The 14,662-nt window shown below is 54.5% G+C and overlaps 2 protein-coding genes across 6 annotated transcripts; one reads left to right on the top strand and one right to left on the bottom strand.

The window, feature by feature from the left end:
• Positions 1-302: 302 nt before the first annotated feature.
• Positions 303-4,055, top strand: PBDC1 (polysaccharide biosynthesis domain containing 1). Its single transcript, XM_078855285.1, has 6 exons — positions 303-386; positions 522-587; positions 1,397-1,456; positions 2,203-2,343; positions 2,864-2,975; positions 3,455-4,055. The coding sequence occupies exons 1-6, from the start codon at positions 354-356 to the stop codon at positions 3,625-3,627; spliced, it is 585 nt and encodes a 194-aa protein (XP_078711411.1). The 5' UTR covers positions 303-353; the 3' UTR covers positions 3,628-4,055.
• Positions 3,797-12,906, bottom strand: OAT (ornithine aminotransferase). 5 transcript variants are annotated; one of them, XM_078855281.1, is made up of 11 exons: positions 12,470-12,906; positions 10,849-11,003; positions 8,905-9,123; positions 8,294-8,518; positions 7,598-7,693; positions 7,034-7,161; positions 6,582-6,704; positions 6,200-6,328; positions 5,939-6,052; positions 5,382-5,526; positions 3,797-4,297 (listed from the first exon to the last, which is right to left on the bottom strand). In XM_078855281.1, the coding sequence occupies exons 3-11, from the start codon at positions 9,107-9,109 to the stop codon at positions 4,137-4,139; spliced, it is 1,326 nt and encodes a 441-aa protein (XP_078711407.1). In that variant the 5' UTR covers positions 9,110-9,123; positions 10,849-11,003; positions 12,470-12,906; the 3' UTR covers positions 3,797-4,136. The 5 variants fall into 5 exon arrangements, with proteins under 5 accessions (XP_078711407.1, XP_078711406.1, XP_078711409.1 ...); XM_078855280.1 differs by lacking the exon at positions 10,849-11,003 and having other exon boundaries at positions 12,470-12,905; XM_078855283.1 differs by lacking the exons at positions 10,849-11,003; positions 12,470-12,906 and adding an exon at positions 12,412-12,439.
• Positions 12,907-14,662: the final 1,756 nt, after the last annotated feature.

Raw genomic sequence — 14,662 nt, 5'->3', positions numbered from 1 at the left:
AACGCAGTGGTAACTCCTGCAATCTCTCATTTACTTGATACAGCTGTCGTGGCTGTGACGGTACCACCTGAAGACGGAAGCTTGTGTTGCCTCCGAAACGTCGTGATTCTTATTTTTTTACTTTTTAATGTTTTTACCTACGTGACTTTACCGAAAACAACCTGAGAATATGAATCATTGCAGTCACGAAAGCTTCAAATCTAGAATTATTATTATCCTATTTAAGGGGCATCGGACAATTGCGTCAATTTTAACGGCGGTCGCCGCTGTACGAGCGATGACGTCATCCGCGTAAATTTTATCTACGTCACCCTGACGTCATACGCCGCGCACGGAACACGTCACGAGGCGGCATGGCGGATACGGACTTCGGGCTCGGCTCCCTGGTAACTCGCCCCCTTCTCTCACCCCCGCCACGACCCCCGAGACCCCCCGAGACCCCCGAGCGAAGGGGACCAGGAGGATGACGACGTAACCGAGTCCCCGTGTCCCCCCCCCACCACCCCCCGCGTGTCTTCCAGGGCCCCGGCATGGCCATGTCCGCGGCGGACGCGCTGTCTCTGCCCGCCGAGGCCTACGGCAACCACGTGAGTTACCCTCGTGCACGGGCGACGTTTCGGGCAGTGACCATTCACAGCACATCTTAAATCGCACACAATCTCAGCACGTACATCCGCGTAAAATCCACGCATGTGCTGTGAAGAAGGGCCGTGACCCGAAACGTCGACTATTGTATAGTTCCACGCCGTGCTATTGACGAATGCGCCGCGCGTCTTGTTGGTTGTACGCCTCTGCCAAAGCAGCAGCAGCACCACCACCACCGCGGGCACTGCGTGCACAGCACGACACAAGGGGACGCACCGGCCCTTGTTCCCGTGCTAATTGCGTGACCTCGGTATCAGGAGGCGCGTGCCGTACTACACAGAGCAAGTTTATCCACGTTGCCTGTTGTTGTTTTTCCCACAAACGCACGTTGAAGGCCACGCCGGTGTTGTTGACGAGCGTGCTATTTGTGGCTCGGGTTAGCCGCCAGGCATTGGGCGAGTGGACGCTGCATCGTGTGCAAGGGGGGCTGAGCTTGTACAATGTGCCTAGCCTCGGCGCAGAGCCTAAATTGGACTGCACATACATTTAGTATTATTGTGATGGTTGCCTCGGTACCAAGCAACGACCCATATACTTTCGCCAGAGGCTGCTTTTGCAGCATAGGTGACTAATGCACTTGAGGAGTCATCGTAGGGATGAAGCCGGTCCACAGTTGGCCTTCTCTGCATCACAATTGCTCAAATGTTTGTCTGATGGAGACCCAAGGCAAGAGGACCACAATGCACTAAACTCGCTGGGCATCGCTACGATTGAGTCGCCGTGGAATTGATTCCGATGACCCCGACCGCAGGAGCAAGTGGAGATGCTGTGGGCCATGAAGGCGCACGAGTTCGCGGAGGTGCATTACAATGTGAGGCTACACACACACACATGCACACCCCCCCACTCATGCCACACGTGCACAACACTCACCCCCACTGACACTACTTACACGTGCACACATGAAGACTGTTGGGGCAAGTGCTGTTAGCGAGCACCTATGAAGGCCGACACGGCACACGAGGGGGTGGGTGACCATCACTCGCATACACACACTCTCCCCCCCACACACACACACCACCCTCACACCCTTCCACTCACCTCACACTACACATGCACACCACTTGCAAACACCACACTCACGCTACACATATATACCCACTCACTCCACTCATCATTCAGACATAAACCCACTCACACTAGACAATACATCACTCATTCTCACATCACACACATGGAGGGCTATTGCCTGACACGTTACATATTATTTTGGTCTATATATTTATTTTTAGGTCAATGGTATTGATGAATGTATTGAGTTTGTGTTATGTGTGCTTGTGCACTACTGCCAATGCAGCATTGCCGAATAATGTACTCAGCAATGGGATGTCAGCGATTTCTCTTGGAGGCCGTGCGGGGACCATTTCTAAGTTATTAGGGGGTGCCTTTCGGGATCCAGTGGGAATCTGTGACGATCCTTTGGCTATCTGCAGAAATTCTGGGGATCCGTGCAGACCTTATTGGGGTCTCTGGATATCCTGTGAGGATCTATTGGTCACTGTTGGTGTCTCACGTGGATGCTGTTGGTGACTGTGCCCCCCCCCCCCCCCGCCACAGCTGCTGTGCTCCGTCGATCCCCGCTTCTTGCATCTGTCGCCAAACGACGATGAGATCTACTCGGCTTTCCGCGCCGCATTCCCAGCGCTCCCGCTGCAATCTCTCAGCCACGAGCATCTCAAGTCTCCGGAAGCCAAGGAGGTGGGGGACTTTAGGGTCACATGGGCATCAAGTTCGGGGGGGGGGGGGGGGGGAAGTCATAGGTTAACGTGGAGGTCGCTCATTCGCATGCTGCCCTCATTTGGTCTGCAACCCACTTATGGATCTCCCTTCCAGCAGCTGCCTGTCCTGTCTGCTCCCTGATCCAGTTCAAGTCCAGACTCAAAGCATACCTTTTTTCCTTCTGCCTATGACCGACTGCCTCCTTTTCTCTCTCGAAAACAAATAAGCCCACTGATTCTATATAGCGCCCTATGCTGATGCAGTTGCATGACAAGGTGTAAATTATGTTTATTATTATATTGACTCACAGACCCATTGGTCGATTTCCCCTGTTCAAGTCACGACTAAAGTTATTTTGACTCTGCTCTCTCACTACAAAGTGAACACGTGCGTACTGCTTCTGCACAGTGTGGTGTGAGATGCGCGTGCATTGTGGCCTTGTTGACCCGCGTTATGTATTGTACTTCAACCGTGCTCCCTCCCTCCCCTTCGCCTGCAGAAGTGGCGCTCCTTCTGCCTAGAGTTTGAGGGCAGAGTCGACGACTTTAACTTCGGGACGCTGCTGAGACTGGAGAGCGCCGAGCCGTACTCGGAAAGCAACACCATCCTAGGTATGGGCGGCTTGCCGACGAGCACAAGCAGTAACAACACAGCTGCATGCAGACAACAAGACAAGATCCACTGTGTAGCTGCTTGACAGACGATTTGTGGAAGTGCTGTTAGCTAGCAGCTGTTAAGGCCAACACGGCTGATGTTTACACTGCACCAGATTCCACTGTTTGGTTTAGTCGATCTAGGGGAGGCCCTGGACCTGATCAGATATTTGTCACCGATGTTGGCTGTTAGCAGGAATTGAATTCAGGTTTGCTGCGTTCATAGTGCAGTGCGCCAACCACTGCCCACACTCGTGATCCATTACCAATGATAATCTCGCCTAGCCACACCTACACATTCACCCATATACTCAGGCAAGTGCTACACACGACATTCACACCGACACACATGCTATACACAAGCTATATGTTCATTCACACTGCATACTCAGAATGCAGTACACACAAGTACTAACCCAACCCTACTGTGCCTAAAGCCACCAGGATCCAGTTCTTGGCTGTGGAGATTGCGCGCAACCGCGAAGGACTCAACTCCAAGCACTGGGAAAGACCGGGGAGCGAGGGAGGGGCCGTGTCCACCACCAAAACGGGAGCCACTGGGACAGATCCCTCAACAGCAGCCACAGACTCATGCAAGCAGGACCTCTGACCCCTTCACCAATCAGGTGGTACCCACTCCAAGTGGCAGGGGTTCTACCAGCGTCCTCACGGGGTCAAAGGAGATTTGTGCTTGCTGTGGTGGGACCTGGGTGTTGTCTATCACCACCGAGCATTTCCAGTGTGGCTGACGGTGAGAAATGTGACACGGACAAGGAGGGCACAAGCAGAGGAGTGTTTATTTACTCGCACTTACACACATATACACAGGCGCGTACACGCCATCCATACTCCGGTTCGTCCCCACCACCCAGGGAGACCGGGCCCCCCTCATAGGGCAGCTCCTGCCCCCACATTCTTCAGGCTGGAGGGGGCCTCATGTGTTTGGGCTTGGTGTAAGTGCTGCCCCCTCCGCAAAGTGCCAAGTGAATGCCCTCGCGCGTCAGCGCCCGAGAACAAAATAAACCGCGAGTTTGTAAAGACGACTACGTTATGCCATTTCGACCAAAACTACGCGAGACGAGGGGGGGGGGGAGCGTTGAGAATGCGAGCGAGCAACGCTCACAGCGAGAGCACGGTGCTGCGAATGATATCTATGCACTCCTCCATCTGGTCGTGAGTGATGACGAGCGGTGGCGCAAACCGGATGATGTCTCCGTGCGTCGGCTTGGCCAGCAGGCCCCGGTCGCGCATACGCAGGCACAGCTGCCACGCGTCATAATCTGCATGGGGGGGGGGGGGGGAACAGAAGGTATTATTTGAAGGGGTTGGGGGTACATGGACTCAGGAATAAGGGATACAGGTCAATTTGAGAACAGGCAAACATCTTTAGGAATGTTACAGGGACGGGCAAAGAACAGGATATTAAAAAAGCCAAGGGACCGCATATGATGGAGGCAACTATGGGTCCACATGAAGAGCACATGGTGCGATACACAAGGGTGCAAGTAGAGACTGGGATATGAGTGTAGTCGAGGAAAAACGCAGACAGGATGTCCGAGATACATGGGGATATAAACAGAGACACGGAAAATGGGGTGCAGATGTGTGGGGACCGGAGTATAACTTGGAGACCATGTGGGATTTAGGGGTGCAAATGGAGATCTTGGGGGACAAGGCGTGTCCCCCACCCCCCCTCCTAGTGTGGTTGTGCACGTGGTGTGTGGTTGTGCACGTGGTGTGTGGTTGTGCACGTGGTGTGTGGTTGTGCACGTGGTGTGTGGTTGTGCACGTGGTGTGTGGTTGTGCACGTGGTGTGTGGTTGTGCACGTGGTGTGTGGTTGTGCACGTGGTGTGTGGTTGTGCACGTGGTGTGTGGTTGTGCACGTGGTGTGTGGTTGTGCACGTGGTGTGTGGTTGTGCACGTGGTGTGTGGTTGTGCACGTGGTGTGTGGTTGTGCACGTGGTGTGTGGTTGTGCACGTGGTGTGTGGTTGTGCACGTGGTGTGTGGTTGTGCACGTGGTGTGTGGTTGTGCACGTGGTGTGTGGTTGTGCACGTGGTGTGTGGTTGTGCACGTGGTGTGTGGTTGTGCACGTGGTGTGTGGTTGTGCACGTGGTGTGTGGTTGTGCACGTGGTGTGTGGTTGTGCACGTGGTGTGTGGTTGTGCACGTGGTGTGTGGTTGTGCACGTGGTGTGTGGTTGTGCACGTGGTGTGTGGTTGTGCACGTGGTGTGTGGTTGTGCACGTGGTGTGTGGTTGTGCACGTGGTGTGTGGTTGTGCACGTGGTGTGTGGTTGTGCACGTGGTGTGTGGTTGTGCACGTGGTGTGTGGTTGTGCACGTGGTGTGTGGTGCGTGAGCTTACCTTCTGTTGGGTTGATGACGATGGCGTTGAGGAGGCCCTTCCCCCGCACGTCGCTCACCACCGAGCTTGGCAGCTTGCGCAGCTCTGAGCGGAGTAGCTCGCCCATAATACGGGCGTTCTCTGCCAGGCCCTCCTCCTCCAGTACCTACAAAGACATTTCCCCCATATAACATTAACCCACTTTTGGGGCAAGTGCTGTTAGCAAGCACCTTTGAATGCAGACATGGCGCACGAGGGGGTGGCTGGCCAGCACCACGCCTGACCGCCTTTGTCTCCCTAGTAGTGGTGTTTATACATCACACCAGGTACTCCTTGAGGCTGAGTCGACCTAGGGGAGGGCCAGGACCAGTTCCGATAATTGTTACTGTTGTTGACCATGAGCAGAAATGGAACACAAGTTAATAGTGCAGTGCGCTAACCACTACCCTACCGCTCCCCAAACACATTTACACACATACATGGTCGCCAGCATGACAGGCAACGTGTGTTGCCAGGTATTGAGTGACCCCGGTTGCTAAGCAACCCTGGTTGTTAGGTGCCTCCTCCTCCGCAGGTACCTCAAGTGCTGCCATGGCGACGCGGCACGCGAGGGGGTTCCCCCCATACGTGGATCCGTGCTCTCCGGGGCGGATCGTGAGCATCACCTCGTCATCGCACAGCACGGCTGATACCTAGGTCACACCGCACCATCATACAAGGTCCCATGCACCGTAAATGCCTGGGAACCACACCATTCTATAACCATAGTGTGAGACCGTACCGCATTCTCACATCATCACGAACCCCACCATTACTGCACTGCAGCTGCCGGCGCTCACCGGGTAGAGGCCTCCGGAGAGGGCCTTGCCAAGCAACACCAGGTCCGGCCGCACTGCCTCGTAGTCACACGCCAAGCGGTGACCGGTGCGCGCCAGCCCAGTCTGCACCTCGTCCGCAATGAACAGAACCTGCAACCACCAACATCACACCATTACAACACAACCACAGCACATATCTCCACTCTGACACATCACACCACTGGGCGGTGTGCTGGTGATGCTTGCAAAGCTACTGCACGTTTCGTAGCTATCCCAAACCACTACCATACCAGCACACTACACAACCCGCATACCACACCACAACCACACCACCATCAGACTACACCATTTCCACACCACCATCACACCTAACCACCAGACCACCGTTCGGTGTGCTGCTCACGTTGTACTGCGTGCAGAGCTGCCGCACACGCCGCAGGTATCCCTCCTGGGGGACGATGACTCCCGCCTCCCCCTGGATCGGCTCCACCATGAACGCTGCCACCGTGGGGTCCTGGAGCGCAACCTGGTGGGGGGCACAGCACACAGGGTAGTACACCTCTTGCATAAAACTGTAGGGTACACTATGTAATGCACGCACGGGTACACGTGTACACATGCAGCATGTCCACCAACCTCCCGTCGTCTCCTTTCCCAAACGCTCAACGTTGCCAACCTTGCCCAATGTGAAAGATGTGTCATCAATTACATAGTCTACAGTGCTCTCCGTTACTGGCCACTTGTTTATAAAAAGACACCACTACTAATGTAACACATTAGGCACAATACACACGGTCGCAAATTGACTCCTTAAAATCAGGAAGTCCTTATTTAGGGAGCGCTCCGATTACTGACCTCGAGGGCTTCGATGTCGTTGTAGGGGACGAGTTGGAACCCCGGCATGAAGGGGCCGAACCCCTCGTAGCTCGAGGGGTCCATGGAGCTTGAGATGGCCGCCAGGGTGCGACCCCAGAAGTTGCCCTCTGCGACATGACAGACGGGGACATGAGGTCATAGAATTTGGGACAAGGGGGTGAACTCAGGGAGACACAAGGACACCGGGAAACATGGGGGGAGACCGATGTTGGCCATGGCTGGGAACTCGGGTCACCAGAGTCCAAATGTAGCACACCAAGATCCCTCAGCTTAAACAGACTGTAAGGACGAATTTCTGTTAATGATACCTATGAAGCCCATCAAGGCACACGAAGGATTCGGTGGCCAGAACTATGGCCGACCACTTTTGTCTCCCCAGTGCTGTCGTTTTACACCAAGTACTCATTTGAGGCTGAGTCGACCTAGGTGAGGCCCAGGACCTGTTGGCCATGAGCAAGAATCTAACTCGGGTCACAGAGTTCATAGTGTAGTGTGCTAAAATGTGCCACCAATCCACACGCATGCACACACAGGCACACTCACCGGCAAAGATAATCTTGGCCTCGTACTGACGCACGCCCTTCACCGTGTATGCCCACTTGCGCGCGAGCTTACACGCCGTCTCACCGGCCTCCACGCCTACACACAAGGGGAGAACAGCACGCCGTCACCTTACTGCCGACACACACCAAATCCAGCAACCACCCTGTTTAATGCTGCGCCATGCCATCTGCAACATAGTGGACATGAAAGATCCCTGATGTAGTCCTAAAAGAGTTGGCCATTGTATGCCGGCATCATGGTCCAAATTTGTTTAAAAAATGACACCGCATATTGCTCAATTGGGATATATCGCAATCACCCCCTACTGTCAGATTAAGACCACAGGTCACGATTGCAGATGAGACTATCATGGACTCAAGTTCGCACCTGGATAAACAAAATAAACTTGAAAACCTAAGAACTCTGTTTGACTGCAGGCGGCTGAAACCTGGAATCAATCCCAGTGGTGCCAGCTGACCTCTGCACCATCCAACCACTTCAGTGAAATGGTGCCGAGGGCAGCACTGACCGGTGTTCATGGGCAGCACTGAGGCAGCACTGACCGGTGTTCGTGGGCAACACCGGAGGGGATAGCACTGACCAGTGTTCATGGGCAGCACTGACCAGTGTTCATGGGCAGCACCAGAGGGGATAGCACTGACCAGTGTTCATGGGCAGCACTGAGGCAACACTGACCGGTGTTCATGGGCAGCACTTTGTTGTATCCGAAGAGCGAGGTGATGAGCTGCGCGTACTCCCCGAGCACGTCGTTGTAGAAGGCACGGGAGGTGAGCGTGAGGCGCTGGGCCTGCTCCGTGAGCGCCGCCACGATGCGCGGGTGGCAGTGGCCCTGGTTGACGGCGCTGTACGCGCTCAGGAAGTCAAAGTAGCGGTTGCCCTCCACGTCCCACACAAACACGCCTGGGATAGGGGGGGGGGGTACACGCGGGGAAGAGAGGCGGGGACACGTAGGGAAACGTTGAGGACAGGCGGGGAGAGACGGAACAGAAACATGGGAACACTTTAACACATGCATCATGTGGAGACATAAGGCCATGGGCATACGTTGGGGATGCAGGAGTTCCCATCCGGCCGAATCGTGGGCATGACAGATCCAGAATTAACAAATGAAGCATCGTTCCACATCCGACCACACCAGTTCACATGACACCTCTCACCATACCACCCCTTCTGTAGGCCGCACTACCCTATGCCACACCACCACATCGCCCTACCCTCAACTACAACACAACCCCACTCACCACACCACTCTGTCCTGTACCACACGCCTCACCGCCCCAACTCACCCTTTCCCTTGGTGAGCGCCACGGGGAGGGGGTGGTAGTTGTGGGCGCCGTACTGCTCCTCCCGGGACATCACCTGGGTGGGGGAGAGGTGGTGGGGGGCTCCGTCCCGTGCTCGCTGTCGGGGGGCCGAGCCCCCCACGGTCGCCGTTGAGCTTACGGAGCGAATCCCCAAGGTGCCAGCGCGGCGCAGCGTGGACAGCATCATGACTGGCGCACACCCTGACACGCACAGAGACACGCACAGACACGCACTCATTAATATTCATGAGCGGGTGACGTACTCCAAATGGACACCCCCCCACCCCTCATTAATATTCATGAGCGGGTGACGTAACTACACAAACAGCCCCCACATTAATAATCATGAACCGGTGACGTCCTCCAAATGGACCCCCCCATAAATAATAATTAGCGGCTGACGTCACTCCGGATGGGGGGCCGAGGCCCCTCCTCCCCCCTCGGCGTCAACTCACAACTCTCACGACAAAGGCAGAACCTTCACATCACGTGATCTCCGTAACGCTGTTGAGACATCGAAGTAAAAAGGACGTCATTATGAACAAGGGATTATAACTTGATTTGAAGCTTTCGTGACTGCAGGGATTACTCTTTGGTTCGTTCGGTAAAGCCACGTAGAAAGAAAATAAAGTAAATAATTAAGAATACGACGTTTCGATTGCAACAAGCAACCGTCATCGGGTGTGAATGCATAGAGGAGAGACTCATGTGTCTCTCTATGTGTGTCTCTCTCTGTATGTGTGTCTCTGTGTATGTCTCTCTCCGTGTCTGTGTTTGTCTCTCTATGTGTGTCTCTCTGTATGTGTGTCTCTCTGTGTATGTGTGTCTCTCTGTGTATGTGTGTCTATCTCTGTATGTGTGTCTCTCTCCGTGTCTGTGTTTGTCTCTCTATGTGTGTCTCTCTGTGTATGTGTCTCAGTGTCTCTCTCCGAGCTTGCATTCACACCTGATGACGGTTGCTTGTGTTGCAATCGAAACATTCTATTTATTTTATTTCTACGTGACTTTACCTAAAGAACCAGAGAGTAAAGGATTGTAACCTTTAAATGAAATATGTCTGTGTCACCGCGCCCTTACAAATTGCACACGAATTGATGCGATGAATATCACGTCGCAGGCTGCTTGTCGCTTGCAAGTTTCAGATTTACTGCAATACACCCGTTCTTGGACGGGCAAAACGCTAGAACACACAGATTCACGCACACAAACACCCCGACACACAGATACAGAGACACGCACACAAACACACACACAGAGATACGCACACAAACACACTGACACGCACAGAGACACGCACACAAACACCCCGACACGCACAGATACAGAGACACGCACACAAACACTCTGACACAGACATGTACACAAACACACTGACACAGTTATGCACAGAGACACGCACACAAACACACCCCGACACAAACACACCCCGACAAAGCTCTCCCCCGTACTGTAAAGCCACCGTGACACACGGACACCCAGAGGCACAAAGACCCCCCCCCTGCCCCCCCGTGTCGTCTCCACACGCTGCTGGGGGCAGGCGCTGTCAATGATCGCCTAAGGCGGCCTGCACGGCACACGAGCGGGGGAGGGTGTGGCTGCACCACGCCCGGCCGCCTTTGTCTCCCCAGTGGCGATGTTTACTACACAGACATTCTCCGCGAGCGGGAATCGAACTTGCGCCACCACGAGGAGGAAGCCGCCGCCGCCGTGGCGGCAGCCTTCATCGCGGGCACACGCGGCCCCCCATTTCACTCCGCAGCCATACTCCGCTCTATAATCGTACGACAAGAAAACACAAAATAAAACACGAAAATAGAAAACAAAAAATAAAACACGAAAATTAAAAAACAAAATAAAGCACGAAATGACGCGGGTTGCCGTCGCGTGCTTAAGAAGTTAATTACATTAATTAAATTAACTTCTAACCGTGGGGGTGGCGGCGGCGGCGGCGAGATGATGAAACCCCCCCTCGGTGTTCCTCGATTCGACTCGGATCCTGACAAGTTGGCGGTGGGTTGCCGAACTCCACCACCACCACCACGACACACGCACACAAGGATGATCCCCTCTGCAGTCTTCACCTATGCAGGCCAGAGGGGCACACGAGGGGCTGGGTAGCCAGCACCACGCCCGGCCGTCTTTGTCTTCCCACTGACGATGTGTTACGACACACCGCACCAGGTACTCATGTGAAGCCGAGTCGACCAAGGGGAGGCTCAGGACCGGTTCAGATAATCGTCACTGGTGGTGTTGACCGTGAGCGGGAATCGAACTCGGGACGCCGGGTTCTTGGCGCAGCGTAGCGCTAACCACTACACCACCGCCCCCCAAATGTCGACAGTCCTCGCCCGGCCAGCCCACGATGTGTGCAGCAGCAGCCCTGGTCCCGGGGGGGGGGGGATACCAGCCCCCCCCCCCCCAGGGGCCGTGCCTCTGCCCCTGGGCCCCATTGGTCGCTATTTGTGTCCGGGGCGACAGATAACCTGGCCCTGACCCCCCCCCCGCACCCACCCCCAACGTCCCCCCCCCCGTCACCGTCAACGTCGCCAAGCGGCCGAGGGGCGTCGTCCCCCGTCACCGCCACCGGGTCACCGGGGTCCGTCAGGGGGAGTCGCCGCCCCCGCCCCCCCAGGGGTGCAGGGGGGGGGCGAGCAACTTATCCGGTCGGGGAACTCGACGGCCCGCTTTGAACCGGAGCCTCCTCGGCTCAGATCGCGTAAAAGTTGCGGCGCTAAACCCGACACAGCCGAATAGCACGGTCCGTCACGTGAACAGAACGTGCAGATTCGTTCGCGAAAGCCTCCGCGTCAACCGTCTCACTCGGAGCCAATGTCACCCCCCACACCCCGCTCATCGTTGTTGTGTAATAGTACAGTGCGGTAGTGTGTTAGTTTCCTAACACAAATCCACGGCGACATTGATTTTCTAACAATCGCCGAGTAACCACAGCCCACCGCGTTTGGAGGCAGTAGCAGCAGTAGCAGCAGCAACAGCAGCAGCAATGGCAACAGCAGCAGTAGCAGCAGCAGCAGCAATAGCAACAGCAGCAGTAGCAGCAGTAGTAGCAGCAGCAATAGCAACAGCAGCAGTAGCATCAGCAGTAGTAGCAGCACTGACACAGCCTAAGCTATCGACGAGTTCAGATGTCTCCAGCCGCTTTGAGGAGTTCTGTTTTTCCACACGCGTGGGAGGAAACCGAAGCAACCGGCGGAACCCCGCGCGTGCGAGGACGCAACACTCGATCCCACGCAGAAGGAACAGACGATATCCTCTGCATTGCGGCGCACTTTAACTGCCCACTGCCTTCTCCCAACGAGGCACGGTACACGGCTCCTCCTCGACCCCCGCGGGAACATCTGTGTGTGATCCACCAACATCGCTGCTGCCTCCACAGAGCTGCATTCCAGGCCAAGTGCTTAGAGCCACCGCCGCCTGAGTCTCCATCCCGCTCCCCTGTGACTCACCTCTGTGTAACACCTATAATCTCACCCCGCGTGTCTCAGCCCGTGTCTCGCAGCCCGTGTCTCTCAGCCCGCGTGTCTCTCACCAGTAACGCGGACGAGCCGACGACAACCGAAGGGGAGATTCGCGTTGAACGAGGCTCCAGGGACCGGTTCTTGGCTGCGGCCCAAGGAGACGGGGGACCTTGGCTTTGGACACCGGCAACGCGGACGTGGGCGAGGGGGTCCTGGTCCTGGCGTTCTGGTCTCGGGGTCGTTGATTCTCGGGCAGCGAGTCTGGAGTGTCCGGGATTCCCGGTCTCGGGGGGAGTGAAGCTCGGGGTGTGGTGAGGTCGTTGGCCAAGGGGGGCTAAAGGGGACCTGGCGTCCTGATACGGGGAGGGTCTTGGGGGCTCGACCGGACACGTGGGAGAGGGTTTGATAGTTGACGTCACTTGGTCCTCCAATTGGCCGAGCGCGTCACGTGCACTGGGGGACGTTTCCCGCGCTCCGCCAATGGGAAGCATCGGTTTGGTGACGTCATGACACGCCCCCGGCGATCAGCTGACGAGGCCGCGACTCCACGTGGTCCCCAGCTGATGGAGTGACCAAGATGAGGATGGGGGTGGTGATGATCACTTGATGATGATGATGGGACTACTGATGAAGGGGGTGGCGATGGTGGTGGTCACGATTGATGATGACTGATGGGAGTAAGGGTGATAACCGTAATGACTGCGATGTAGATGATAATTGACGATGTCGGAAGTGAATGACTCGTGTGATGTTGGGGGTGATGATGGGAACGATGACGATGTCGTTCTGGGTGTAATGATGACGTCATTCAGATGGTGTCTAATAGCATTTCTGCGACTAAATTAAAATTTGCACCGGCTTTTTTGTAGCAGAGTTACTCGTGTGGCTGAATTTGCCGCATCAGCATTGCACTGTCACAGGACATTACTCCCTTGACCTTGTTGTTGATCAGTGCTGAATGCTGCTGGACTCGTTGTGTATTGTTAGGACTTCATTGGACTGTGCTGTTGTCCCCCTGCCGATTGAAGCAAATCCCCCAAGGATGCCTCCCTGGGGCTCGTTGGTGCTGTCCCGTTTGCCCCGACTGCCCCTGTTGGTGCTGGGATGCCGTCTACCGCCGTGTTGCGCTCTCTCCAGTCTCTCCCATCCCTTATATAAAGCATGTATGTGCTATGAAGAAGGGCCATTGCCCGAAACGTCGGATATTATTTTATTTCCTTTTGAGGCCAGAGTGTTATTGACAAATGTGTTTTTATATAATTTATATTTTGAGTTGTGTATTATAGAGATTTTCATTGAATTAGGACCCAGATCTAACAGAGAGGGTCCTTGCTTATAAACATTTGACAGTTCTCCACCGTCGGTTCACGCAAGCCGAACTAATGATGAGAGTCTCATCATGAGACACTGAGTCAATGTCCAAACCAGTCCACAGTTTGCTGATGTTCGATCAATGCGGCAGGAAATATTTTCTCCCAGAAGGCTGTGGCCGATGCGATGTGTAAAATAATTCTTGTTAGAGGTGAATAATTTTGTTATATATTTTTACGACGCTAATTATTTATTCGTTTTGTGAATTGTATAATTTATGTCGAACTAGGACCCCATGTTTTGAGGAGAGGAGCGTCCTTGAATATAATCATCTGGCAGTTCACCAGCATTGAATGAAGCGAGCCGAGCTTTTGAGAACAATTTTTCTTGTCCTGAGTCGATGCTGCTGAGATGGATTGTGCACTCCCAGAAGGCGGATGGGTTGTGTCAGAAATACTTTTATATTTTTACGCGGAGAGACGGATACATGAATGAGACATGTTTGCTCTTCTTGTTGATAGTAAGGCGGCTTCGGCAGCTTGTGGAAGAGGACCGGAGCGCTTGAAGTGGAGAGACACTGCCACCTCCTGGCCAGCTGCGAATATTCTAAAAAACGAAAAACCTCGGAAAGAAATGCGGGAACCTTCAGAAAATACGATTACGTACGTCTGTATGTTGAACTTCTTTCGCGCCGTACGTAGCCAACCGTGCTAATACGAGGTGCGGGATTCAAACGAAACATCTCGAGATGTGCGCACTCGTGTTGGTGAAGATGGTGGTAACGAAGGTGCGTCAGAGGTGAACACATTCCTGCGGAGGGAGCTGGTAGGAACGTCGGGTTGCTCGGTCAACGGCGGCGTGGTGTATTCCGCAAATATGGCCGACTGTGAGGGCGGGCACAAGCCGGCGTGAGTAGGTTAAACGTTGAGTTTTATAAGGGCACCACGGGGTGA

Source organism: Lampetra fluviatilis, chromosome 4 (genome assembly GCF_964198595.1).
Source record: "Lampetra fluviatilis chromosome 4, kcLamFluv1.1, whole genome shotgun sequence".
NCBI lineage: Eukaryota > Metazoa > Chordata > Hyperoartia > Petromyzontiformes > Petromyzontidae > Lampetra > Lampetra fluviatilis.
The sequence above is the reverse complement of the archived record's forward strand: the minus strand, read 5'-3'. Positions and strand labels throughout refer to the sequence as shown.